The sequence below is a fragment of the Zalophus californianus genome, chromosome 8 (genome assembly GCF_009762305.2).
Source record: "Zalophus californianus isolate mZalCal1 chromosome 8, mZalCal1.pri.v2, whole genome shotgun sequence".
In the NCBI taxonomy this organism is placed as follows: Eukaryota; Metazoa; Chordata; class Mammalia; order Carnivora; family Otariidae; genus Zalophus; species Zalophus californianus.
The window spans coordinates 37,804,960-37,832,939 of NC_045602.1; the positions used below are offsets into that span (position 1 = coordinate 37,804,960).

Below are 27,980 nucleotides of genomic sequence, written 5' to 3' on the forward strand. Positions count from 1 at the left end.
CTCTCTTTGTCCTTTGCGACTCCACTCCCTACCCTACCAGCTCATGTGTGTGCTCTCTCTCTTAAAAAAAAGAAAAGAAAAGAAAAGAAAGAAAAATGTTACTATAGGCAAAGAAGGACATTTATAGTGGTAAAAAAACTTAATCCATCAGGCAGATAGAACAGTTATAAACATATGCACCTAGCAACAGAACCCCGAGATACATGAAGCAAAACTGGCAGAACTGAAGAGAGAAATAGACAATTCAACGGTAGTTGGAATTTTCAGTCCCCCATTTTCAGTAATTGAAGAACTAGTCAGAAGATCACCAAGAACATAGAAAACACTGTAAACCAACTAGATCTAACAAATATAGATAACTCCACCCAACAAAAGCAAAATACATTCTTCTCAAGTAACACATGGAATATTCTCTGGAATAAACCATATGGTAGACCTTAATGACTCAGTAAATTAAAAATTATTGAAATCAGGGGCCCTAGCTGGCTCAGTTGGTAGAGAGTGTGACTCTTGATATCAGGGTCATGGGTTCAAGCCCCACTTTGGATATAGATACTACTTTAAAAAATTAAAATTATTGAAAGGTTTAATGGTGTCAGCATTGGATAGAAACAGAAGATGACCTTTAAAAGAGATATAGGAATGAAAACTTCCATCTGATGTAGGTAAAGGTAAGATTGACAGAAGGGATGGATTCCCAAGGGGCAGGAGGACACTTGTAGGATTGGTGGATTAATTCATTATCTTAATTGTGGCAATGGCTCCACGGGTGTATACATAGGTCAAAACATCAACGTGCACACTTTAAATGTGTGGCTTATTTTATGTCAATTATACCGCAATACAGAATACAACTGTTAAATACAAACACAGAAGATGAAGTTGGAAAACATTTGCAGGTATTCCTTGATAAACCCATATTTTGGGGGGAGAAGTGATTCATAGGACTTATGGAAACTCAAAGGATCTTTTTTTTTTTTAAAGATTTTATTTATGTATTTGACAGAGAGAGACAGTGAGAGAGGGAACACAAGCAGGGGGAGTGGGAGAGGGAGAGGCAGGCTTCCCGCCGAGCAGGGAACTGGGTCCCAGGACCCTGGGATCATGACCTGAGCGGAAGGCAGACGCCTATCGATTGAGCCACCCAGGCGCCCCGAAACTCAAAGGATCTTAAGGCTGGAGGTCCCCTAGGATGTCCGGACCTCCCGGCCCCCTAGGAATCAGGTCTAGATGTGGGGAGAGGGGTAGCGAGGACAGACCACTCCCTCACCATCGCTGTGAAGTCTTTACGACTTAAGAGTTGGGTGGTGAGAGCAGTCGGTCTGGTGGCCAACATCTGCTTTTTTCCAGAAGTCAGGGTCAGCATCAGGTATCGGCATCGGAAAATGATCAAGGCGAACAGGGGGGTAAGGAATCTCTGAAGACCACCCTCCTCCAGGCCTAATCGACTGCGCGTATAAACGCTAAACAGATCACAGGCTGAACAGAACGTGGAGCTGACGTGAAGCGGATTTCTGCCTGCCTTCTGCGGAGAGGGGAATGGGTGGGGCGGCCGCGCTCTGGCTCTGTACAGTTTTAGACCGGCCCATTCATTCCATGGTTTAGATTTTCAAGTCGACCCTGTAAAATCGAAGGGCCAAGGTCCGGCGGAACCAGAGGAACTACATTTCCCAGCAGGCTGTGGGTGCCGGGGTGCCTGCCCTTCTTCCCGGCGCGTGCGGAGCGGTAGCTGGCTCCCGGTATACAGGCGGCCGCATGGATCCGGCCGGCCGGTGGCAGAATCTGCCCAGCGGGCCTAGCCTAAAGCACTTAACTGACCCGTCTTACGGGGTTCCGCGGGAGCAGCAAAAGCCAGCGTTGCAGGAACTGACGCGGGCGCATGTTGAGTCCTTCAACTACGCTGTGCGCGAGGGGCTCAGCCACGCGGTGCAGGTAAGCGCGGCGTCCTCCCAGTTCCCGTCGGCTCTGCGTTCCCTGGCGCCGCTTCCCCCCTGCGCGGCCCGCGACGAGGCGAAGCGCGAGGCGGGCAGAGGAGAGGGGCCCCGCGGGGCTGGAGGAGGGAGGCTGGTGGCAGGATGCGTGTGTGGCGCTGAGGGAGAGGGAGATCCAGGAGGCGGGGGTGAGTGGGGCCTGGGCGGAGTGGGGCACTGGCCTCGGGTAGAGGTCCCAGAGAGATGGCTGGGAGGTCCCACTATAATCCCAAATAGTTGTACCCCTTGATCGCGCCAGACTCCGCGCCGGGGCCTGGCACTTGTAGTCGAGTCGACTAGGGGAATACTAGATGTATTTGTGATGGGAACCGTAGTGTTCTGTAGGACAGTTTCACCGTGCGGTGAGAGTGAGGAAGTGCCCCGGGTGGGTGTGCTTCCCAGCCATTCACAACGCACGCGCTTTCGTATCCCTGGGAGTTTTACTTCTCCGAGAAACTTACTGAAAAGGTTCTGAGCCTATTCGCACATAGACTACTATGGGAGGTCATCCTTCCACGGTTTTCTTCTCTCAGAGCTTTATCGGGAGAAACTACTGGACACCTGTTCTGAATTAGGTGGGTGTTGAGGAAGATACAGATGAGCATAGAAGCGAGATTGAGTAGCAGTAACACTTGGTCAACATTAAGGGATTGATCTAAAGGATATAGTAGCAGAGTTCAAGTGAAGATGGTGGGGGGAGGTCGTGTCTCATTTAGTCAGCATAGCCAGTGTCTCCAGGTACTAGGCTCTGAGGGTGAGGAAGAGGCAGTCCTGTGTGAGACACAGTTCTTGCTTTTGAGTGCTTGGTATCATGTTTTGCCAAGTGGAGTGGAGGTGGTGGAGACATGGAAGCAGTCAGTGCCAATACTCTTGAGAAATGCTCTGCCAAGCAGGGTGTAGGGTACTTGGGGAGCACATAGGAGGTGCGGCTAATCCAGGTGCTTGAGAAAAGGCGGGGTGAGATGAATTGAAGGGGGAGGGGAGAGTGCATTCCCTCCAGGGGAAGTGAAAGAGCACAGCTCAGGGGACACTACTGTGTGGGTTTGTTGGGTAGGATTTGTGTTGTGAGAAATAGGGATAATGGAGAGCTTTGCCAGTTTCTGATACTTGAACTCTCCAAATAATATGTGAGCCATTGAGGTTTCTTTGAAGATTAATTAATACTCCTTCACCTTTCAGCAAAAGATAAGGCTGATGGGAAATATTTGTATCGTATCTGTGCGGAAAACCATTATCTAACTAAAGGTTAATTGGCACTGGGGTTTATTAAAATGGTGAAAAAAAGAGTCTGGGATTGAGATGATCAAGGAAGGCTTTCTCTAAAATATAAAAGCACATGTACGTAAGAATTTTTATGAGGAGTGATATATAGACTGGCAGTTCTCAAACTTTTTGGCTCCAGGACCCTCTCCCACTCTTAAAATTCTTGAGGGATCCTAAAGAGCTTTTGTTTTTCAGTATTTATTCTATTAGAAATTAGAATTGAGAAATTTTTAAAACACTAATTCATTTAAAAGATAAACCAAATATATATTAACATTTTAATAAAAATGTTTTTGGGGAGGAAGGTGAAGATGGTGGCGATCAGGGTGTGGGTCCTGGGAGTCTGATGGCTGCAAAAGGGCAGCTGGTGTTGTTGGGTGCACAGACAGCCTCCCACATTACCAAGGACATGCTCCTGGGACCCTATCCCAAGACCCCAGAAGAACCGGCCACCATCACCAAGAAGTATAATATGGGGGTGGAAGACTACCAACCAGTCAGATGACAGCATAGGGTGTGACAACTACCCGAAGCTCCCTGACCGCTCATGGCAGAAGAGTCCATGGTATGACTGGGACCACCCAGACCTGAGGTTGAACTTGGGTGAGCCGATGCACTGGAACCTTGACATGTATATCCTGAACCTTGTGGACACATCCCCCATGCCTGTTACCTGAAATCCCATGTGTAAGCACCTCTTGGGTTTCGTGGTCTTCATGGTGTTCATGTTTTGGGTTGGGGAAACTTACCCCACCTACCAGCCCATGGGGCCAAAGCAATGTCCTTATAATAATCTGTACATGGAACAAGGGGGCAGTTCCACCAAAGAGCCTGAGCTGGTGGTTCTTTATGATATTTGAGGAGGCTTCATCAGCTTTGTGCCCCCCTTATTTCTAGAGATTTAACCTTAATGAAATCCCTGATAAAACTTAGTGCTGTGGTTTAAAAATTTTTCTTTTCTAAAGCAGAAAAAATTAAACGTAAATGATATTTTTGCATATCTTTTAAATGTCTGGCTTATTAGAAGACAGCTGGATTCCCATTTCTGCTTCTGTATTGGATGTCTTATGATACATTGTTTTGATTGAAGTACATGTAGAAAGTGTAGCCTGTACAAATAATGATGCTGCAGCTTAGCTGGTACCATAAGACTAAGTGAAAATGTTGTTACAGAAAACACAGTAAAGTAAATGAGGGAAGAATAGCCTTTGTCATATTTTTGTTTATTTAGAGGTTTGCCCAATTCGGGGGGCAGGGGGATGGGTTCTTTCATTCTTTGAGTCCAAATTGATGCCTCACAGTCATCTTTTCGGAATACAGTCGATGCTCATTTTTCAGGAATTCATATTTGTGAATTGCCTACTCACTAAAATTTATTTGTAACCCCCAAATCAATATTTACCATGTGCAGAGTGGTGAAAAATTTGAATTGCCCCATGTGCTTCATCCCAACTGAGGTCCAAGAAGGTGATGCTCTCCTTTCTTGTTTCAGGCTCTCAGACTGTAAATAAGTATCTTTTTCAAAGTCTGTCCAGTTTTTCTTATTCTGGTGCTTTTTCTTGGTGATTTCACTTGGTCCTCAAGCACAGTGCTAAAGTGCTGTCTAATGTTCCAAGTGCAGAAAGGCTGTGACGTACTCCTTAAGAGAAAATCTGTGTTAGATAACCTTTGTTCAGTCATGAGTTAGTGCTGTTGGCTGTGAGTTTAGTGTCAATGAATCAAAAACATATACTGAGGGGCACATGGGTGGCTCAGATGGTTGGGCATCTGCCTTCGGCTCGGGTCATGATCCCGGGGTCCTGGGATCGAGCCCCGCATCTGGCTCCCGGCTCGGTGGGGATCCTGCTTCTCCCCCTCCCTCTGCCTCTCCCCTGCTCGTGCTCTCTCTCTCTCTGTATCTCTCTGTCTCAAATAAATAAAATCTTTAAAAGAAAAAAATATATATACTGAATAAGGTATCCTTAAAACAAGGTTATGTATTGATCAGTTGACGAAGTGTGATCAGAGACTCACAGGAACCTAACCTTGTATTTCCCCTAAGAACAGTGATTCAGTATTCACTACTTCAGTGTTTGTGGCAACATTACAGACCATAACTATCTCAAGTAATGAGATTGTATTGAGATAAAGATAGTGCACCCGTGGCTTGAAAAAGTGAGTCTTCTCCCTTCTAAAAATTAATGCTTCAGGGCGCCTGGGTGGCTCAGTTGTTAAGCATCTGCCTTCGGCTGAGGTCGTGATCCCAGGACTCTGGGATCGAGCCCCACATCGGGTTCCCCTGTTCAGCAGGAAGCCTGCTTCTCCCTCTCCCACTCCCCCCTGCTTGTGTTCCCTCTCTCGCTGTGTCTCTGTCAAATAAATAAATAAAATCTTTAAAAAAAAATTAATGCTTCTTCCTTAAATAGGACAGATTAAAATTTCATTTTAGAATAAAATAATAAATTCTAAAACAATACCAGCTTTAGATAAAATTTTAAAATTTAGAAAAGGTCAACTGAACTGACATGAGGAGAAGAACCTTCTTTATACTCTTGGCTCCATTTTTGGCATTCTTATTCTAACGCTAAGGCTAGGAGGTTGTTCACAGTTCATATGTACGAGAGCCCAGTGATACCCTTTCCTCAGAACAGCAGTGCTTCCCCAGGGAGTGGTGCAGAGAAGCAGCTGTTGTGGAATGGGAAAAACCTAACATCTAGGAAAAACCTAGACGCCTAACAACTGAGCCACCCATGCGCCCTGAAGCATTAATTTTTAGAAGGGAGAAGATTCACTTTTTCAAGGGCCCACCACCTGTGTGGTTCTGGCATCAGTATGAGGCCACTGGAGGATGAAATGTACAAATATCAAAGAAGGGCATTAGAGTGTCTGGTCCTACATCAGGAGGATGTTTCCAGATCCTTCCCTGTTAGCCACAGTCCCATTTGTCTTACTATGTATTTAGCAGACGCCAGGTATAATAGAGAAGGTAGGCACTTGATTCAGAGAACAGCTTTGTTCTGTACACAACTGTACCCTAGAGCCTACTATGAACTTGACATGTAGTAGACACCATCTGAAGTAGCGCGTTATCATTTCAGGGACTTGGGGTATGAGTAGAATGGATGTAGCTTTAACCATCTTCCTGTATAGGTCACCTTTGGCATGATGGGCATCGGTGCTTGTAGAACATGTGGGGTTTGGAAGGATCTTACAGAAAGAGGGCCTTGGAAATGCAAGCAGTTCATAGTGTGACTTGTATTTCAGGCTATCCCTCCCTTTGAATTTGCTTTCAAAGATGAGCGGATCTCTCTTACTATCGTGGACGCTGTCATCAGTCCACCCATGGTTCCCAAAGGGAACATCTGCAAAGAACTCAACATTTATCCAGCCGAATGCCGGGGTCGGAGGAGCACCTATCGGGGCAAGCTGACCGTGAGTACAAGTGACAGCATGTGACCCTCACACTGTATGTTTGCGAGAATAAGGCTGATGCCTAATACAGTGTATACCACAGTTCTGTTCTTTGTACTGTCATCTAAAAGAGATACCATCTTCTAAATCTAAAGCATAAAATCATTTACTTTAAGGCCTTCTTCCTTACTCTTTTAAAATACTTGTTCTTGTAGATCCACATAGTTTCTTTTTCTTAAGTATTTTTTCTCTCTCCTTTTCCTTTAGGCTGATATCAGCTGGGCAGTGAATGGAATCTCCAGAGGAATCATTAAACAGTTTCTTGGCTACGTTCCCATCATGGTGAAGTCTAAGCTTTGCAACTTACACAACCTTCCCCCCAAAGCCCTCATTGAGCACCATGAGGAAGCAGAGGTAACTGCGGGCGGCCAGTACGTACGCTGCAAGGCCAGGTGACGCTAGAGAAGGCCTGAGGTGGGGGTGAGAAGATACGACACGTGTCAGTGGGAGTCAGGTTTTCTTTCTCTGCTTCCATTTCTGGATAGGGAAAATGGGGCTGGCTGCCTTGTTGCATCCTGTGCAGGGCTCAGAATGAGGCTCAAAGGAGACAGTGTATGAAAAGTGGTGGTCCAGTTAGAGAACAGTATTACTGTGGGGGAAGAGTTGATAGGACTTTCCCGAATTTTCTGTAGCATACATATTTAGAGATGTCTGCTTTACCAGCAGTAAGATTGTGTGAGCACATTAAATGCTTCCCCTGCCTTCTCTTTGGCATCTCTTTTAGCTGCGTTAAGTGGTTTTGCAGTATTGAGTTGAAGTGATCAAGAATACAGACTCTGGGGCGCCTGGGTGGCTCAGTTGGTTAAGCGACTGCCTTCGGCTCAGGTCATGAACCTGGAGTCCCGGGATCGAGTCCCACATCGGGCTCCCTGCTCAGCAGGGAGTCTGCTTCTCCCTCTGACCCTCTTCCCTCTCGTGCTCTCTATCTCTCATTCTCTCTCTCTCAAATAAATAAATAAAATCTTTAAAAAAAAAAAAAAGAATACAGACTCTGCCTGCAATGGGAGATAGTGTAACGTGGTGGAATGAGGGTGATGGTGTCAGATCTGGGTTTGACACCCCGCCGCTCCACTTACCAGTTATGTGGCTTTGGGCACATTCCATCTTTCTGAGCCTCCATTTCCTCTGCTGGGCATAACAACGGTGCCACTCGTTATTATGAGGATTAAATGGGGTGGAGACACAGAGCAGCCCAGCATGCTTACGCCTGCTTCACAGTGGGGCAATGTGTAGTAGCTTTTTATTTATTACAGAAATGTGATACCAGAGCTATGAAAAATAGTTTCCTCTTTAGCTCGTCTGAATGTCTGGTTTCCAGAGTGTTTGTACAAAGTTTTTTTTAACTTATTTGGGAAACCTTATTTGCCTGGAAGCAAATGGCTATTGTTTTCATCTCTTTAGAGTAAGTTTTTTTGTTATGTTTTGCTTTTAAATATCATTTGAAGACAAATCGTTTTAGGGGACAAAAGGGCAAGTTAGGTCGAGCCTGTCCGTGGAAGAAATTACCCTGATTTTCTTCCATACTTTTCTCCCAGGTCCCTAGAACCTTTTTAATGCACTTGAGAAGGCTGTTAGTTCACACGCTGACAGTTTCCAAGGGGGTCTGTAGACCCTTTCGCCTCTGTGTGCCTCTTGTGCACGTTACACTGTATCTGGCAAGTAGCTTCATGTTTACAATTAATGTATCCTTGTCCAACAAATTATAATTCATCTCTTTGGCAGGAAATGGGAGGCTATTTTATAATCAATGGCATTGAAAAAGTCATCCGAATGTTGATTATGCCTCGGAGGAATTTTCCCATTGCAATGATAAGACCAAAATGGAAAACCAGAGGGCCTGGCTATACTCAGTATGGTAAGCTGTAGTGACTTTTGGAATGTTCTCTTAGAAAAGTTTTTCTAGTAAGCATTTCTGTGTTAAGATTTTATAGTGGGAAATCCTACTTTCTATTATGTATCATTTTTTCCATATTGAAAGAACACATGTATTTATGGTATTGATTATGAAGGTGGAGGTTGGCCTGACTTAACCAGAGGTAGGTATGGGCCTCAGAAGTCCTCTGGTGCAGGTTACCATGGCATTCCTCTTGGGGTCCCTGGCTGACAGCCACCTGGCCTCTGAGCACTCTTTGTGACAGTGCCTGGCTTCATAAGACAACATTTTACATTTCTTGGGAAACCCTGCAATTAAATAATTTATTCCAATAATTGAGCTAAAAATCAGCCTCGAATGATAGCCATACATACTGTATTTAGAATGATGGCGTCTCCGCAAGTCAAAATGGCTAGTCATTTGTTCTTTTGCACCACTGATCCAGAATGTCTTAGCAATTTTTGTTTAACACTGAAACAAGCTTAAAATCTAAAATTCTGCTTTTTTCCATTTGAACTCTTGGATCAAGCCATCATCTCCTCACCAGATTCCCCAGGGTACGAGGGATATAAAATGCTATATGATCAGGCTCTGCAGGGTGCTAGCGATATAATGTGTTATAAGACATGGACCCTGCTCTGGAAGGAAACTTTGAAGTTGGATTAAATTTCTGTAGCTTTGGTTACTTTGAGAGGTTTTCAACCCAGGGAGATTTTGCACCCTAGGGGACATTTGGCAAGGTCTGGAAACATTTTTGGTTGCCAGTCTTGGCTAACCTTCATGATTTGGCTCTATTTTTAAGAGAGTAAAAATAATTCAGGAAAAAAAAAACAATGATGGAAGCAATTATAGTATTACTGAGTTTCTGACTTCTTGCTTTGTTTCAATAGGCGTCTCAATGCACTGTGTGAGGGAGGAACATTCTGCAGTCAATATGAACCTTCACTACTTGGAAAATGGCACTGTTATGTTGAACTTTATTTATCGGAAAGAACTGTTTTTTCTTCCTTTGGGATTTGTACTTAAGGTGTGACTTCATGAATATATTTCTTTTGCTATGAAGAGCTTCACTGGGGGTCACATTCTGTGCAGAACGGATGGAAAGGGTCTCGTTGGTGGAGTCCATGCTGTACCAGCTGCGCACCGCTCCATAACAAATTACCCAAACTTCAGTGGCTTAAACCATCAGTAAACATTTCCCTCTTACTACTTCTATGGCCGGGAATTTGAAAGTGGCTAGGATTGGGGGTAGGTCTGCCTCAGGGTGTCAGGAGATTGCAGTGAGATGTCAGTAGGGGCTGCGGTCATTCAGAAGGCTGGACCAGGGCCAGAGGGTCCACTTCCAAGGTGGTCGCTCACGGCTGGCACGTCAGTGCGGGCTGTCGGCAGGAGGCCCCAGTTCCTCCGAGTGGGCCTTTGCAGAGGCTGCTTGAGGTAGCTGTCTTCCCCGAGAGGGCTAGCCAAGAGAGCAAGGCTGAACCCACAGTCCCTTCTATGACCTGTCCTTGAGAGTCACACATCCACTTTTTCACCATATTGTCTTGGTCACACGGGCCAGCGCTGACTTAGTGTGAGAGGAGGCTCTGCAGTACCAGAAGGCGAGGATTGCTGGGGCCATCTTGATGTCTTCTTATCATACAAGCCAGGCCTTATCTTGGAGAATTCATTTCGATTCCCCAATAGTGGAGTGCTAATTTGTCTTGGGTATTAGAAAAATAGAGGATTGTTACCTAATGGGTAAAATGGTTTAGTTATTACAAGCAATTAAAAAGAAAACTTTTTTTCTGTTCTAGGCACTTGTCAACTTCTCCGATTATCAGATTTTTCAGGAGCTCATCAAAGGCAAAGAGGAGGACTCTTTCTTTAGGAACTCCGTTTCTCAGATGTTAAGGATCGTCATGGAAGAGGGTTGTTCCACACAAAAACAGGTCCTTAACTATCTAGGTGAACGCTTCAGAGTAAAGCTCAGTCTTCCTGACTGGTGTCCAAATGAACAAGCTGCAGAGTTTCTGTTTAAGTATGTGTGCTTTTGCTTAAACTGTTTTTTGTCGGGCGGAAGATGTCAGTGGTTCTTTGTATTGATTGTAGTTAGGGCTGGTGAGTCCGCTGGGGCTCAGAACGGACCTGCAGGTAGAATTCTGGTCTAAGGAAGTAGGGGCTAGCTCTGTGGCTATGGCCATCTTTACCTTTCCTTTTTATGGCATTTTCATTTTATTTTATTGTACTTTTATACTTTTCTTTTGAAACAACTTCAGACTTCTAGAATTGCTGCAAAAATAGTACAGTGGACACTTTTATTCACTCGTTGTTAATCATTTTTACTACATTTGCTTCTTAATTTCTCTGCACATAAACACTTTTTTTTCTGCAATATTTGGAAGTTGTGGGCATGATGTCCCTTTCTTTCCCCAAGGCAAAGACTCTGTGTTCCGTAACCACTGGATAGTTCTTGGCGCCATCCAATATGGAGCCACAAGTCCCATCTTGAGCCCTTGAATGGCCAGTGCAACTGAGAAACTGAATTCTTAAGTTTATTTAATTTTAATTAATTTAAATGTAAATGGCCACATGGTGCTTGTCACACCGTGTTGTCCAGCACAGCTCTAGACCTTGTGGCCATGTCCTATCCTTTTGCTCATGCTGCCAGTGAAGATGAAAAGCAATTTTTTGTTTATTTGTTTATTTGTTTGTTTTTAGATTTTATTTATTTATTTGACAGAGAGAGACACAGCGAGAGAGGGAACACAAGTAGGGGGAGTGGCAGAGGGAGAAGCAGGCTTCCCACGGAGCAGGGAGCCCGATGTGGGGCTCGATCCCAGGACCCTGGGATCATGACCTGAGCCGAAGGCAGACACTTAATGACTGAGCCTCCCAGGCACCCCGAAAAGCAATTTTTTTAAAATGAGTAAAGCACTTCTAGTAAACAGGGATTGGGGACCATGGTCAGTAGATCATCAAGTACTGGTAGCAGCTAAACTGTTTTAAGCTTTGCTTTCTCTTTTGACAGCCAGTGCATCTGTATCCACTTGAAATCCAATACTGAAAAGTTTTACATGCTTTGTCTCATGACCCGGAAGCTCTTTGCTTTAGCCAAAGGAGAGTGCATGGAGGACAATCCTGATAGTTTAGTGAATCAGGAAGTCCTGACGCCCGGTCAGCTCTTCCTTATGTTTCTGAAGGTAAGCGCCTACTGCTTTCACCCCGGCCGGCTGTCCCTCTCTTGGAATGGTGAGGCACTTCCCAGCAGTATTGTTTCCTATGTGTTTATGATTTGTAGTGTGGGCATTTTACAGAGTCTGCCTTTTCTTTTTGTTTGTTTGCTGAGCAGTAAGGGACTTAATCAAAGATCTTAATTTATACCAAATTCAGAAATTTCCCTCGTGTTTCTTAGAGGCTAAGTGAAGACATCACATCTTGGTCATCACCTTAATGATAACAGGTAACTGTCCTAACGTGTGTGATCTCCTTACTTTTGCACCAGCTTTGTGTTAAGCTTCTGAACCTCTGAATGTGGGACACAGTAAGAATCTTCAGGAAGGTACACGACAGTGACATAATCTGAATTGCAGACTTCATCGGCCATTTCAGCTGAGTGTTGCAGCAGAGACTGAGGTGTCCTGTGATTTCTGTGCTTGGTTCTGAGGGCTTCTTAATGGTGAGGAAGCGAGAGAGATTGCAGAGCTGCCCTTGCTGAACTTGAGAACAGATAGGCTGGGCCCCGTTCATCATCTTTTGTGGTGTCTCCCCTCCTGCCCTAGGCACTGTCTGCTCAGCTTTATATGCCTCAGCCTTTCACTGGAAAGGCTGGTGAACCTCCCAGGAGGGCTTCTGAGAGGCCGCTCTGGCTTTTCTTGCTGTGTCGTGCGCAGCCTGTACATACATACACGTCCCCAGTCACTCAACTGCATTTCTAAATCCCGAAAGTGCTAGCACCTAAAAAATGCGAGTTGGCAGGAAAACCTGACCTGCACTGCAGGAGGCTATTTATAATTTTTATTGATTCTACTTAGTGTGACAGTTTGTGTGTTTCACTGTAGAAATGTGTTTGATTACGAGTCAGTGCCTCAGTCTTCGTAATAGGTGTTAGGTTTATGCACTTGCTAACTTTCTAAAGTCCGGGAAAAAAAAATTTTTTTTTTAAAGATTTTCTTTATTTATTTGACAGAGAGAGACACACAGCGAGAGAGGGAACACAAGCAGGGCGAGTGGGAGAGGGAGAAGCAGGCTTCCCGCGGAGCAGGGAGCCCTATGTGGGGCTCGATCCCAGGACCCCGGGATCATGACCTGAGCCGAAGGCAGACGCTTAACGACTGAGCCATCCAGGCACCCCTGAAGTCTGGAAAATTCTTAATACTGAAGTACATTTGGCCCAAGTGGTTCTGTAATGTACTGCTTTTTGAGGAAATGTTTGTTGCGAGGCTTAAATAAATATGCAGAGTGCCAGCATACAGTACGTGCCCAAGAAATGCTACTTGCTCACCTTAGCAAGTTAATGACAAAGTGACAGTAGGCAGACATGTGACAAGGGAGAAAAACCAGCTCCTCATTCCCCCAGTCTCCTGTCTTGGGCTACAGAGCTGCTACCGGTGTCTCTGTCTGTCTTATTTTATTTTCCATTGTGTTTCAGATTTCTAGAAGAAGAAAGAGTCAGTCTTTCCTACTGGTTTGTCACCCATCTTGTATGTTGGGTGTCATTTGGAGACTTTGACCTCTTCTTAGTTATTTGTTTTTTCTTCTTACTTTGTTAGGATAATAGGCTGCTCCTTGGTCTCAAAGCTTTGTTTTTGTTGTCTGTTTCTGCCTGTTGGAGCTGTTTTGACTGCGTGATAAGAGCATTTTAATGACAAACTTTTCTAAAGTCAGAGCAAACCATTATTGTCGATAGTCTTGACTGGGAGCAGTTTTGCCCCACTGCAGGGGACATTTGATGGTGCCTGGAGACAGTTTTGATTGTCACAGCTTGGAGGGTGCTACAGGCATCCAGTGGGTTAGGGCCAGGGACACTGCTGGACATCCTACACGCATGCTCGGCCCCTAAGAACTATCCAGCCAGAATGTCAGTAGTGCCGAGGTGGAGAAACTCTGATCTATAGGTGTTTGTAGCTTCTGTCTTAAGAATGTCCACCCATTGAATTCTGGTTTTCAGGTTTATAGGCCAGATGTTTTCCATGTCAAATGTATAAACTAGTGGGCCTTTGTTGGCAGACGTACAGATTATGTGGGAGTAGATATGAAACGTGAATAATTTGAATTTAATGGCTTAAATTTTATTTCAGGAAAAAATGGAATCTTGGTTAGTGTCTATTAAAATAGCTCTAGACAAGAGGGCTCAGAAGACGAATGTGTCCATAAACACTGAAAATTTGATGAAGATTTTTAACCTGGGAACAGACCTTACAAAACCATTTGAATATCTTCTTGCTACTGGGAATCTGCGTTCCAAAACAGGTAAAATTAAATCGATTGGCTACATTTTAGTGACATTTCATTTGCTCAGCGTAGATTTATGTATTGCTGAGAGAGGTTCTCTTTGAAAGTGAACTTGTCCCTTTCAGCAAAGACTGATTTCATGTTGTAAATTTGACAAGTGTGTATCAGTCTGAAGGACTTGAGGCAAGGTATCCGTAGAACTTCACACTTCTCATTGTCACATGCATCCCTGTGGCTCCTTCCAGAATACTAAGTACAGTGTAAATCTGTGAGGAATGGTCCCTGGGACAGGTAGTCTGGGAGGGTTGTAGATATGTGCCTGTCCCTAAACCAGTGCGTCAGAAAGGCCTACGTGGTCACCGAGGGCCCAGAAATCTCGTGGTTTTTTTTGTTTTGTTTTGTTTTTTCTTAAACAGATGGTACTGATGCAGATAGTTCTTAGGAATAACAACGTCTTACATATTCTCTAGCCCTCTCTGATGAATCCCATTTAGTTACTTGCTGTTTCATACTCATTTAATGTTCCCACTAAGGAGGTAATAGTAGAGGAGACAGGGAACCAGGGGCACTAATATAATTTGGGAAATCGGGAGTTTTACTGCCTTTTTACTACTAGTTTTGTAAACTCTTCCCACTCATTAGAGCTAATAAACTTCATAGTAACTCTGTGGTTTGTACTGTGCTCTGAGGTGTTTGTCCTCAGAGCCTCAAATCAAAATAGACTTGTGTTTTTAAGTTGAGCCTGTTTCTGAACGATTTTTGTTTTATGAAGGTCTTGGCTTCCTGCAAGATTCTGGCCTTTGCGTTGTGGCTGATAAGCTGAACTTCGTACGCTATCTCTCCCATTTCCGCTGTGTGCACAGAGGGGCCGATTTTGCCAAGATGAGGACCACCACGGTGCGCAGGCTGCTGCCGGAGTCCTGGGGCTTCCTGTGTCCCGTGCACACCCCAGACGGGGAGCCCTGTGGCCTCATGAACCACTTGACCGCTGTGTGCGAGGTCGTCACACAGCGTGTGCACACGGCCTCTGTTCCCGCCTTGCTCTGCAGCCTGGGTATGTGGCGTGCGACCGGAAGTCGTTGGTTTGGGGCTATGCACTTTCACAGGTGCAGACTGTTAAGGTTTGCTTCTTTGGGGGCTGAGCAGAGAATTCCAGCAAGAATTCTGTTTCCTCTTCTGTGCAGGAGTTGGTCTGGTCTCTTGGCTCTTCTATAGGTCAGGTGCCTTTTTTTGAGAATGAGTGAAGAAGTTAAATGTGGTAGTTTTGTTCTTTCACCATCACCCCCCACCCCACGCCAAAAAAAGTTGTCAAAGCGTTTGAAATAAAGCAGTATTCAGCATTTAATAATCAGAAATAACATTTGGGGTCACTCTCCTTGCGTCTGGTGGCGCAACCGCTGCATCTCTAAGTAGGAAACTGTCATTTTGCAGGAAGACAGTTAAAAAGGAGTTGTCTAGTCCGTACTCTGATCAGAGACATAGCCTTTGTTCCCGGGGACCTTCTAGCTGCGCTCTCTGCTTTGGCTGAATGTCCGGGAATGACCACAAAAGCAAATACATTTTAGCAAGTAGACGAATTCACAGGTGTGGAATCCACAAATAATCAGGATCAAATGTAGTTAGGTTTTGGGGAAAAAGTTAAATCTATTTACATGGTTCAGATCAAAATACAGAAGGTAGACAGTGGAAAGCCTCTCTTACACCCTTGTCCCCCAGCTGCTCTCCCCCCCCAGACAGAGTCACTAGTTGCCCATGTGTCCTTGCTGAAATGACCTGTAAACACTCAAGCAATACAAAAATGTACTGATTTAGAGGTAAGATAACTAGAGGTCTAAAATGACGAAGCGGTTGCTGAGCCCATCTGGAGGGAGTTCGGGCTGTAGGAAAAAGCATTCTGAAGTGAGCGTTCTGTTTGTTCGTTTCACCAGGGGTCACTCCGGTTGACGGAGCTCCACATCGACCATACAGCGAGTGCTACCCCGTCCTGCTGGATGGCGTCATGGTTGGCTGGGTGGATAAGGAGCTTGCTCCTAGCACTGCAGATTCTCTTCGACATTTTAAGGTGATCTTGCATCTTTGTGAATTGTACTATGCCTTGATCTTGATTGTCGGTCCTTTTCTCGTTGTTGAGGTAGCCCCACGGCCGTCTAGAGTGGTCAGGGGGTCTGGAGGTCAGAAGCTAATTCCACAAGGGCCCATATATCCCCAAAGTGGCAGAGTCTTGTCTTGTGCTGGCCTCATAGGTTGGAGTCAGTGACAGATACTTTGACCTGAAGGCATTTTTTTGGGTAGTTTCCTTGAGGCCCTAGTCTAGTCTAGTCTAACAAATGTTAACTTTTTTTGTTTTGTAAATATTAGTGACATAAAGGGAGCCTCAAAATATCTTCTTTATATTTCAAGTAGTATTAAAGATAGGCAAGATATAAGTCCTATCATATTGGCTTCTGGATCTTGAAAGTATATTTTTAAAAAGTCAAAAAGAACGACATCCTTTAACTAACCTACTTGGAATTTTCCTAACAAGAGTGTTGCTACGAAGAGTGTTGCATTGAAGAATTGTTCTTTGGCAAGAGGATGAATTGTAGTTCATGCTCTGGTCTATTTGGTTTAGTTTTGGTTTTGTAGTTTTAAAATTGTTTTACTTTGATATAATTGCAAATGTAAAGATGCTTGAACAGCACAAAGAACAGCACAAAGAACTCCCATTACCCAGATCCACCAATTGTTATGTTTTGCTCCACATGCTTTATCCATTTGTACGCTCTTTATAAATAGGTACGTAGTTTTTTCTTCTGAACCATTTGAGGGTGGTAGACAGGCAAGACCCCTTTTCCACAAAGATTGCAGCGTATTCTTCCTAAGAACAAGGAGTTTGTCTCCTCAATAACCACAGTATGCTTTTTAACATCAAGGAAGGCCAGGGTGGTGGAATGCTCGGCTGATACTCAGAAGATGTCAGTTGTCTCAGTCATGTCCTTTATGGCATTGTTCTTGCCATCCTGGGCTGGGGCCCAGGCCGGCATCATGTATTACATGTAATTATCATGTTTCTTTAGTCTCCTTTAATCTGGAACAGTCCCTCAGCCTTTCAGGTCTTGACTTAAAAAAAAAACTACAGGCCAGTTATTATATAGATATTCTTTAATTTATGCTGGTGTGGAGCTTTTTGATGATGAGATTCGGGATATCCTTTCAAGAGGCACATGATGTTGGCTTGTCCCACAACTGGTGATGTTAATTATGATCACTCTAAGGTTGTGTGCTCTAGGTTGATCCATTGTGCTATTACCAGTTTTCTGTGTAATTAGTAATTTGTGGACAGAGATTTGGAAGCTACATGAAAGCCCTTTCCCTCATCAAATTTTCCCCCTACGAGTTGGTGACTTCTTTGCGGAATTATTACTATTCCATTGATGATTCTTTGCTGAGTTATTACTTAGTGGCTGCCAAATGGTTCTAGCTCCATCATTCCTTCCATGTTTATGAGTTGCTGTTTTGTAAGGCAGTTTTCCTTTCTCCTTCATTTGTTTGTTTATTCACATCAGCATAGATTATAAGACGCTTGTTTTATTTTATGAGTATTCTGTTGCTGTTGCTTATTTTGATGCTCAAATTGGATCCATTTCCACACTCTCCAGAAAGTTCCCGTGGTTTGGTTTTGTGCCATTAAGCACATTCATATTGTTGTGCAGCTATCACCCTATCCATCTGCTGAAGTTTTTCATCGTCCCAGGCTGAAACCCTGTGCTCATTCAACAGGAGCTCCCCATTTCCCCCTTCCCTAATTCCTGGTAACCACTATTCCGTTTTTCTTCATGAACTTTGACTTTGCTAGGTACCTCATGTCAGTGGAATCATACAATGTTTGTCCCTTTGTGTCTGGCTTATTTTACTCAGCATAGTATTTTCCAAGTTCATCCATGTTGTAGCATGGGTCTGAATTGCATTCCTTTTTAAGACTGAAGAGTACTCTGTTGTATATACTACCACATTTTGTTGAGCCATTCATTCGTTGGTGGACACTTGGGTAGCTTCCACCGTTTGGCTATCATGAATACTGCTGCTATGAACCTGGGTGTACAGGTACCTGTTCGAGTCCCTGCTTTTGGTACTTTTGGGTGCCTACCTAGAATTGGAACTGCTGGATCATACAGTAATTCCGTGTTTCATTTTTGGGTATATTTGGGGACAGATCTGTAATATTTTCCCTTAGATGTGCACTGAGTGTATTATATTAATTTATTCTCTAATAATCATCATTCTCTCATGAATAATGAATACTAAATTCCTGGAATAAATCCCACTTGCTCTTGGTGTATTTTTTTCTTAATTGACATAAGTATCTGCTTTATAAAAAGAACTATAAAGTTTTCCTTTGTTTTCAGTGCCCTGGCACAGTTTGTGGAGCATTGGGTTATCTGGGCCTAAGTCTGCTAGAATTCGCCTCTGAAACCATCTGGCTCTAGTGCTTTCTTTGGGGTTAGTTTCTGGATACCTTTATTTCTAAATGGAAATTGATCATCTTTTAAAAGACTTTCTACCTCTATTGAGGTCTGTTTTGGTGAACTGCATTTTATCCATTTCATCTTGATTTCTTAGAGGTATGCAGAGTATACCCATGATTTTAAAATTTAGTTTCAGTGGGTTTTTTTTTCTTGTTGTCATTTCTTACTCAGTACATTTGTGTGTATGTGTCCCTGTTTTTTTTCTTGAATAGTTAAGTGAGGGATATTTGTTGATTTTTTTTCTTTTTTAAGAATGAAGAATTTTGATTTGCTTTGAACCTTTTTCAGTACTATACCTCATTAATTTCAGGTTATAGCTTTGTTAACTTGTGGGGTTTTGTGTGGTTGTGTGTCTTTGTTGGTTTTCTTTTTTTTTTAGCTTTTGCATTAAGAATTTAATCCATCCATTTTTCTTGATGACTTGATTAGCTGTGACTGCCCTTAAGTTCTGATATATAGGTTTCATTATTATTTTTTTAAAGATTTTATTTATTTATTTGAGAGAGAGAGAATGAGGGATAGCACGAGAGGGAAGAGGGTCCGAGGGAGAAGCAGACTCCCCGCTGAGCAAGGAGCCCGATGTGGGACTCAATCCCGGGACTCCAGGATCATGACCTGAGCCGAAGGCAGTCACTTAACCAACTGAGCCACCCAGGCGCCCTAGGTTTCATTATTTTTTCACATTTCTGTAATGTGGGTTTGTATTTTACCCAGGAGTTGATTAATAAAAGTTTTGTTGTTTTGTTTTTTAAATTCCAGGTAGAAGGGTCTTTTCATTGAATACAGTTTAAAATAAAACCAGTAATGTACTACATTCTAGACATCAGAGGACAAATTTTCATTTAGTGTGTTCACACGCACCTTCTTGGTTTACCTTTTCCCTAGTCTCCCCCATTACCAGTTTGCCGCATAGTGAGGCTGAGCCCCTCAAAAGGTAGGGCTTTTGCCAACTCTGGATGCTGGGTGAGTGGCATTCTGTGTGGTGATGAGACTGGCAGGGCACTAAGTTGTTACTGGCATAACTAATTTCCTGATACTGCTTTTTATATTTGACCTCCTTTCGCATTCTGCCCACCTCCTGGGTGGCAGGGAGGTAGATGTAAAACACATCACTCCTTAATTGAACTCTCTTTTTGTTGAAAACAGGTGTTGAGAGAAAAAAGAATTCCTCCTTGGATGGAAGTGGCCCTTATCCCCATGACAGGAAAACCAAGTCTGTACCCAGGATTGTTCCTGTTTACCACTCCTTGTAGACTGGTGCGGCCCGTGCAGAACTTGGAATTAGGCAAAGAAGAACTAATTGGAACTATGGAGCAGGTACGTAGAGCATTGTGATTGGTTCCTCTGTGTGCTCGTGTAGTATACAACTTTCGGAGACTTAATAACCACTGTTTTTTAATAAAGATTTTGCTTATTTATTTGACAGAACACAAGCACGGGGAGCAGCAGAGGGAGAGGGAGAAGCAGGCTCTCCACTGAGGAGGGAGCCCAACGTGGGGCTTGATCCCAGGACCCTGAGATCGTGACCTGAGCCGAATGCAGACACTTAAGCAACTGAGCCACGCAGGCGCCCCAACCACTGTTCTTTAAAAGTGTTATTGGGGCGCCTGGGTGGCTCAGTCCAACTCTTGATTTCAGTTCAGGTCATGACCTCAGGGTCGTGGGCTCGAGCCCCGCATCGGGCTCCATGTTCAACGGGAAGTCTGCTTCAGACTCTCTCTGCCCCTCCCCCTGCTTATGTGCGCTCTCTTTCTCAAAAAAAAAATTTTTTTTATAAAGAAAGTGTTGTCATTGTTTAGTAACAATTGGGCATTTGAAAGAAAATCAGAACTTACTTTCTGCCTCCTCTGTGACCTCTCGCACATCAAGAGAGGGGATTGGTGGTCACATTACCTGCCTTCCCATCCTGTCCAGCTCTGCCTCAGGTGGTGAGGTGGGAACTTTCCATTAGACTCACAGTATTTGCCTACATCTTCACAGTTGCAAAACTGTGGGCTTTGTGCTACTTCAGAATGTCTTTCTTCCTGTCCTTTTCGGTTGGACCAGGGTGGATTTGGAATGAAATGTGCCAAGCAAACATTATTTCTGACTGGAAGCTTCCCAGTGGATCCCATCAGTGTTCATGATGCTGAGTGGGGAAGGTTTTTGTTCTGGTCTTTGGGTCCTAAACTCTGAGAGACAGGACGAGTTAATACGTTCGCAGTCAGTTATTCTGTGCCTTGAATTTCCCCGTCCTCCTCTTTTCCAGATCTTCATGAACGTTGCCATCTTTGAGGAGGAGGTTTTGGCTGGAGTTAGCACTCACCAGGAGCTCTTCCCTCACAGCCTGCTGAGTGTGATCGCCAACTTCATCCCTTTCTCCGATCACAACCAGAGTCCCCGGAACATGTACCAGTGCCAGATGGGTAAGATGGAGTGGAGGGCGGTGGGATTCACACAAGAGAGGCGCTTGTAACTTTTTTATTGTGAAATAATTTCAAACTCAGAGAAATGTTGTGAGCACAGTACCAAGAACTCCTATAAGCCCTTTATGTAGATTCTCTTAACGTTTTGTCCCATGTGCACCGCTTTCCCTTTGGAGGTAAGTTGCAGACACGAGGCCCCTTTACCCGTAAGTATTTCATGTGTATTTCCTCACAGTAAGGGTGTTCCCTTGCATATTACAAGGGCAAGTATTAACATCAGGAAGTTTAACATTGGTGTCATCATACTGCTTTATAGTTTTTACTCAGATTTTGACTGATTGTCCCAAAAATATGGTTTATGGCAAATTTTTTCTGTGCAGCACCTAATCCAGGGTCACACGTTGCATTTAGTTGTCGAATCTCTTTAGTCTTTTAAATTAGATCCTTAGCCTTTGTCATTTTTGACCTTTTTGACCTTTTTGTACCTTGAACAAAAAGGTAATTTATTTTGTGGAATGTTCGTCGATTTGAATTTGTCTGAGATCTTGTGATTTGATTTTTGAGGAACACAGGCTGTTGTCATCACCCACATTTCACCACTGCTGGTGCTCTGCCTGCCTGCCTGATGATTCCGGTTTCCATTGAGTGTCGTATCCCTTGAGCCTGAAAACCTTCCTTTAGCACTTTTTTTATAGTTTAGGTTGCTGGCTACACATCCTCTTAGTTTTTATTTCTCTGAAAATGTCTTTATTTGGTCTTCACTTGGAACTGGATGTATGATTCTGATTTGACAGTTATATTTTTTCAGCACTTAAGAGATATTACTGGGTCTCTTCTTGGTCTCTGTCATTTATGCTAGAAGTCAGTGGTTATACATGTCATTGTTTGCTTGTATATAATGTGTTATTTTCCCCTGTCCTTAAGATTTTTTCCTTATATCTGGTTTTTAGCTGATTGAGTATGATATGCCTAGATATGATGCTCTTTGTGCTTGGGGCTTACTGGTCTTCTAAAATCTGTTTTAAAAGGTTTCATCAAATTTGTAGTTTTCTGTCATTATTTCTAAAAACACTGCTTTTGCCCCATTCTCTCATACCTCCTCTTGAGTTTTCAGTATGCGTCATCTATGTTAAACCTTTTGATAATTGCCCTGTAAGTCATTGGGTTTCTAGTTCTCTTTTTTCCTTTGTTTTTTTTCTTTCTTTCTCTCTCTCTCTCTTTCTTTCTTTTTTCTCTTTTCTTTCTTTCTTTTCTTTTTCTTTCTCTTTTTCTTTCTTTTCTTTCTTTCTTTCTCTCTCTCTCTCTTTCTTTCTTTCTTTCTTTCTTTCTTTCTTTCTTTTCTTTCTTTCCTTTTCTTTTTCTTTCTCTTTTTCTTTTCTTTCTTTCCTTTCTTTCTTTCCTTTTTTTTTCTTTCCTTTCTTTTCTTTCTTTTCTTTCTTTCTTTCTTTCAAGATTTGATTTATTAGAGAGAACACGAGCAGGGTAAAGGGCAGAGGGAGAAGCAGACTCCCCATGGAGCAGGGAACCTGATGTGGGACTCGATCCCGGGACTCCGGGATCATGACCTGAGCTGAAGGCAGATGCTTAGCCGACTGAGCCACCCAGGCGCCCTCTTTGTTTGCTTTCTCTTCATACTGGATCATTTTTATTGATCTATCGTTACCCTCACTGACTTTTTATTCTATTTCAGATATTTAATTTTTCAGTTTCTTTTTTATAGTTTGTGTTTTCTCGGAGATTGTTATTTTCTTTGTGAACGTATTTTCCTTTATGTTTTTGTTTTGTTTTAAAGATTTTATTTATTTATTTGACAGAGGGAGACAAAGCGAGAGAAGGAACATAAGCAGGGGGAGTGGGAGAAGCAGGCTTCCCGCTGAGCAAGGAGCCCGATGTGGGACTCTATCCCAGGACCCTGGGATCATGACCTGAGCCACCCAGGTGCCCCGCTAATTCCAACATCTGGGTCTTATCGGGATCAGTCTCCATTGATTACATTTTTTCTTGAGTATGGGTTGTGTTTTCCTGTTACTTTATATTTCTAGTACTATTGAATCATATCAGGAACATTGTGAATGATAGGTTTTAAGACTCTGGGTTCTGTTATGTTCCTTTGAAGAGGATTGGTTTTTAGATTTAACTGATAGCTAAACACAGCAGTTGAAGTTCTTTTAGTCTTAGGTGGGCTACTTAGATCTGTCCCATGCATGCATAGTTCAGTCCACCAAAGATTTGGACTCAGTTTATATGTAGAATTTAAGGCTCTCCCTTTATGGTTCTTCCCTTTCTAAAATGTTCCCCCTTACTTTCCAGTTGCTGTTGTGCTCTGAACTCTGTTCCTTGACTCTTCAAGCCAGTAAAACTGTAGGTTTATATCTAGGTTGTAGCCACTATAGTGACTGGACCATCAGGCCAAAAGAAACAAAAACATTAAAAACCAAAAAAGCTAGTAGTTCGCGCTTTTCCATTTCTTTTGTCCAAGTGTAAATTCCTCTCCAGTTCCTGACCACTTTTGGTTACTCTCCAGTGCTTTCAGATTGTGTGTGTGTGTGCACATGCCCATGTGGTGATTTTTTATTTTGTATTGTTCTGGATCTTATGTGCTGAGGGTGGTCTTGTAGGAGTACCCTTCTATTACTGAAAGCAGGAAGTCTCCTTTTCTGCATTTTAAAATGCACATATATATATTTAATCTTAAAAATCATTTTATTTCAGATTGATTCTCTATAATGTAAAGTAGTAGAAAGAAGTCTTATTCCCTACGCTCTGTACCCCATACCCAGAATTATCAAATACTGACATTTTGCTCTGTGTAAGAAAATAATCTAATAATAGTTACTGTCCCCTTTTCACCCCTTTTCTTCCTCCACTAGTAATATCCTGTAGTTTATTTATATCCTTTATTATCCCCTTTTTATGCTTTTCTTACATTATACACATGTCCACAAACTAGGTATGGAATTGTCTGGGATGTGTTACAAATGTACATAAATCATCCAATATTAAATGTCATTCTGTGCTTTTTCCCACTCAGCATTGTTTTAATGGTCTGGTTACATACATACATGTGGTTCTGCTTCATTTTCATGCTGTGTTATTAGTCTGCCACGATTGATTTATTCATTCCCCTATGACGAATGTTTTACTGTTTCCTATTTTATTTTTATTTATTTGAGAGAGTGGGGTGAGAGGCAGAGAGAGAAGCAGACTCCCCACTGAGTAGGGAACCTGATGTGGGGCTTGATCCCAGGACCCTGGGACCATGACCTGAGCAGAAGGCAGACACTTAAACGACTCCGCCACGAGGCGCCCCTCCAATTTTATATATGACCTTTATAATCAAGGGAAACAAACAAGATGCTAAAGTTTTTTTTTCCCTTTGTAGGGAAGCAAACCATGGGCTTTCCACTTCTCACTTACCAAGCTCGGTCAGATAATAAACTGTACCGTCTTCAGACTCCACAAAGCCCTTTAGTGAGACCATACATGTATGATTATTATGACATGGATAACTATCCAATTGGGACAAATGCCATCGTTGCTGTTATTTCTTATACTGGCTACGATATGGAAGATGCCATGGTAAGTTCTGCCAAGAGATGTAGTTCCATTCCTTTCCATTTGTAAGTTTTTTGTTTACTGTTTTTCTGCGTCCTGGTGCGTGAGTGTTCTGTTAAATGATTAATTGCTAGTCTCCATTGAAAGTGGCAAGCCCTGAGGGATATTCACTAAATATTCAGATATGCATATATTGTGCATACTTGAGTGCATAGTATGAGTAGATGTTGAATGAATATAGTCTTGAATATATCTGCCTTTTATATTTATGCATAATTAGGTTTTAAGCCAATTTATAAGTGGGTTTTAATAGTGTAGGTGGCTTAGAAAATGTGGAGTGTTTTGTTTTGTTTACAATTTTATTTGAGAGCACAAGCAATGGGGGTGGGCAGAGGGAGAAGGAGAAGCAGACTCCCCGCTGAGCAGGGAGCCTGACGAGGGGCTCGATCCCAGGGTCCTGGAATCAGGACCTGAGCCAAAGGCAGATGCTTAACTGACTGAGCCACGCAGGCGCTCCTGAAAATTTGCAGTTTTTAAATTAGAATGCCAGTTATCCTAAACCAAGTATTTTAATTCTAACCATTTTTATTGTGAAAATCCCCATTTGACCTCAGTCTCTTGAATTAATGATTCTTTGACTTTGTAGATCGTGAATAAGGCCTCCTGGGAACGAGGCTTTGCCCATGGAAGTGTCTACAAGTCTGAGTTCATAGATCTGTCTGAAAAAATTAAACAAGGAGATGATAGTCTGGTGTTTGGAGTCAAACCTGGTGACCCGCGGGTTTTGCAGAAGTTAGATGATGATGGGTTGCCGTTTATTGGAGCCCAGCTACAGTATGGAGACCCGTATTACAGCTACCTAAACCTCAACACCGGGGAGAGCTTTGTGATATACTATAAGTAAGTTTGGGTACCCAGTGCTATTTTTTAAAGGCTGTTTCTCAGTGAAATTGCTGAGGTCAGTGAAAGTTATCTTGTAACAGGAGAATTTTGGAGAAGATAAAAGTGGTAGCTCAGTTACTAACTCAGTCATAACTGAATTGGCATTTTTTTTTTTTTTAAGATTTTTCTATTTATTTATTTGACAGAGAGAGACCGAGAGAGAGGGAACACAAGCAGGGGGAGTGGGAGAGGGAGAAGCAGGCTTCCTGCTGAGCAGGGAGCCCGATGCGGGGCTCGATCCCAGGACCCTGGGATCATGACCCGAGCCAAAGGCAGAAGCTTAAAGACTGAGCCACCCAGGTGCCCCTGAATTGGCATTTCTTAAATGAGACAGAGTTCCGTGTCTGCTGGATGGCCTTTGTTTTTCTGCTTCTCTTGTCAGTGTTACGACTTGACAAGCTGCCTGTGACTTTTTAAAACTCGGCTATTCAAACTTGGTCATCTCTCTCATGCATGTTGTTAGGGATTTCCCTAGCTAAAAATGTCAAGTTCATGATGCCTCTCTTTAAAATTAAAAATGTTTAGTTTATTTTCCATCTACGAAATGGTTTCAGCAGTAGGTCTTCGTAATAGTGTTTTGGTGGTCTCTTGCTTTTCTTCGGATGAGCAGAGTTCTGTAGCGAACAGAATCAGTAGCTCTGTTCATAAATATTTTTAGGGATACCAACTCTATTTGTACTGGAGAAGAAATGTGAGAATATGTTTTGCAAATATCCTTTATGAAGCAGTAATTATGTCAGTGAAACTTGGGTGCATTTGTCAGTGTAAAGAAAATAGTTTGACCTTCTGTCTGCTTTTTTCCCCCAGGAGTAAAGAAAATTGCATTGTGGATAACATCAAAGTGTGTAGTAATGACACTGGCAGTGGGAAATTCAAGTGTATTTGCATCACGATGAGAGTCCCTCGGAACCCAACTATCGGAGATAAATTCGCTAGTCGCCACGGGCAGAAGGGCATCTTGAGCAGGTTGTGGCCAGTTGAGGACATGCCTTTCACTGAGAGTGGGATGGTCCCAGACATCCTGTTCAATCCTCACGGTTTTCCCTCCCGCATGACCATCGGGATGTTAATTGAAAGTATGGCAGGGAAGTCTGCTGCTCTGCATGGTCTCTGCCATGATGCAACACCCTTCACCTTTTCAGAGGAGAACTCGGCCTTAGAGTACTTTGGTGAGCTGTTAAAAGCCGCTGGCTACAACTTCTATGGCACCGAGAGGTTGTATAGTGGCATCAGTGGCATAGAACTGGAAGCAGACATTTTCATAGGCGTGGTTTATTATCAGCGTTTACGCCACATGGTTTCAGACAAATTCCAGGTTAGAACCACGGGAGCCAGAGACAAAGTCACGAACCAGCCTATTGGGGGAAGAAATGTCCAGGGTGGAATCCGTTTTGGGGAAATGGAGCGGGATGCTCTTTTAGCTCATGGTACATCTTTTCTCCTTCATGACCGCCTCTTCAACTGTTCGGATCGCTCAGTAGCCCATGTGTGCGTGCAGTGTGGTAGTTTACTCTCTCCGCTGCTGGAGAAGCCACCCCCTTCTTGGTCTGCCACACGCAACAGAAAATACAACTGTGCTTTGTGTGATCGCAGTGACACCGTCGACACTGTTTCTGTGCCTTACGTTTTCCGGTATTTTGTAGCTGAACTGGCAGCTATGAACATCAAGGTGAAACTGGACGTCATTTAACTTGATGTGGCCTTTTGGGTTAGGAGAACTCTCAGATTAAAACCAAATATACCTTGAGCTCAGTGAAGATATGACTTGGTTACTCTGGAGTCTTTTTCAAGGGTGTTCAAGTTTTCCACCAAGACCTGGCAACTAAGAATTCAGGATTTCTGAGTCTGACCAGTATGGTAACGACTGAAGTTGATTTTCAGTATATTTGTTAAAAAATTCCACAAGTATCTTCTTTAAAAATGATACACTGATAGAAGGATATATAGGGAAGTCTTTCCAGCCCCAGAGTCTTTGTACCTTACTTTCAGTGGGCAGTGACCGTCGAACATTTTTCCATCTAGAACCGAGCAATCCAGTACAAATACCATGCAAGTCACATATGTAATTTTATATTTGCTTATACCCACATTAAAGTAAAAACCAAAAGTAGCTCCATTGAAGTGTAATTGTTACACAAAACTGTGCATAGTTAACGTGTACAATTTGATGGGTTTGAGCATACGCATACACCTGTGAAATGATCACCACCATCGAGGTAGTAAACATCACCTCCAAAAGATTCCTTGTGCACTTTGGGGTTGTGTGTGTTTTTGGTAAAAACACTGAATTTGCTATCTACCCTCTTTACAAATGTTTAGGTGTACAATAGAGTATTGTTAACTACAGGCAGAATTGACTCATCTTGTATAAGTGGAGCTTTACACCTGTTCAATAGCAACTCCCCATTTCCCTCCCACCAGCTCCTGGTAGCCATCACTCTAGGCTATGAGTTTGACTCTTTTAGATACCTCATATAAGTGAGATCATGCAGTATTTGTGCTTCTGTGATGGGCTTACTTCACTTAGCATAATGGCCTTCAGGTTTATCCATGTTGTTGCATATGGCAGGATTTCCTTCTTTTTTTA

General features: G+C 43.1%; 1 protein-coding gene across 4 annotated transcripts; it reads left to right on the forward strand.

Annotated features, from left to right (window-relative positions):
• Positions 1 to 1,755: 1,755 nt before the first annotated feature.
• Positions 1,756 to 27,971, forward strand: POLR1B (RNA polymerase I subunit B). Of its 4 annotated transcripts, none has more exons than XM_027621246.2 (15): positions 1,756 to 1,932; positions 6,477 to 6,644; positions 6,891 to 7,037; positions 8,406 to 8,538; positions 9,447 to 9,583; positions 10,350 to 10,573; positions 11,564 to 11,735; positions 13,833 to 14,004; positions 14,759 to 15,040; positions 15,915 to 16,048; positions 19,638 to 19,808; positions 20,740 to 20,896; positions 24,279 to 24,475; positions 25,098 to 25,351; positions 26,201 to 27,971. In XM_027621246.2, the coding sequence occupies exons 1-15, from the start codon at positions 1,756 to 1,758 to the stop codon at positions 27,081 to 27,083; spliced, it is 3,408 nt and encodes a 1,135-aa protein (XP_027477047.1). In that variant the 3' UTR covers positions 27,084 to 27,971. The 4 variants fall into 4 exon arrangements, with proteins under 4 accessions (XP_027477047.1, XP_027477050.1, XP_027477049.1 ...); XM_027621249.2 differs by having other exon boundaries at positions 1,810 to 1,932; positions 6,508 to 6,644; positions 26,201 to 27,083; XM_027621248.2 differs by lacking the exon at positions 1,756 to 1,932 and adding an exon at positions 2,023 to 2,119 and having other exon boundaries at positions 26,201 to 27,083.
• The last annotated feature ends 9 nt before the right edge of the window (positions 27,972 to 27,980 follow it).

What these genes read in the sequence shown, in the direction of transcription:
- POLR1B (XM_027621246.2), top strand. Translation starts at nt 1,756, where the DNA reads ATGGATCCGGCCGGCCGGTGGCAGAATCTGCCCAGCGGGCCTAGCCTA. An exon ending in GGCTCAGCCACGCGGTGCAG is followed by an intron (nt 1,933 to 6,476) that starts GTAAGCGCGGCG and finishes CTTGTATTTCAG; the next exon opens with GCTATCCCTCCCTTTGAATT. An exon ending in CTTTGGGATTTGTACTTAAG is followed by an intron (nt 9,584 to 10,349) that starts GTGTGACTTCAT and finishes TTTCTGTTCTAG; the next exon opens with GCACTTGTCAACTTCTCCGA.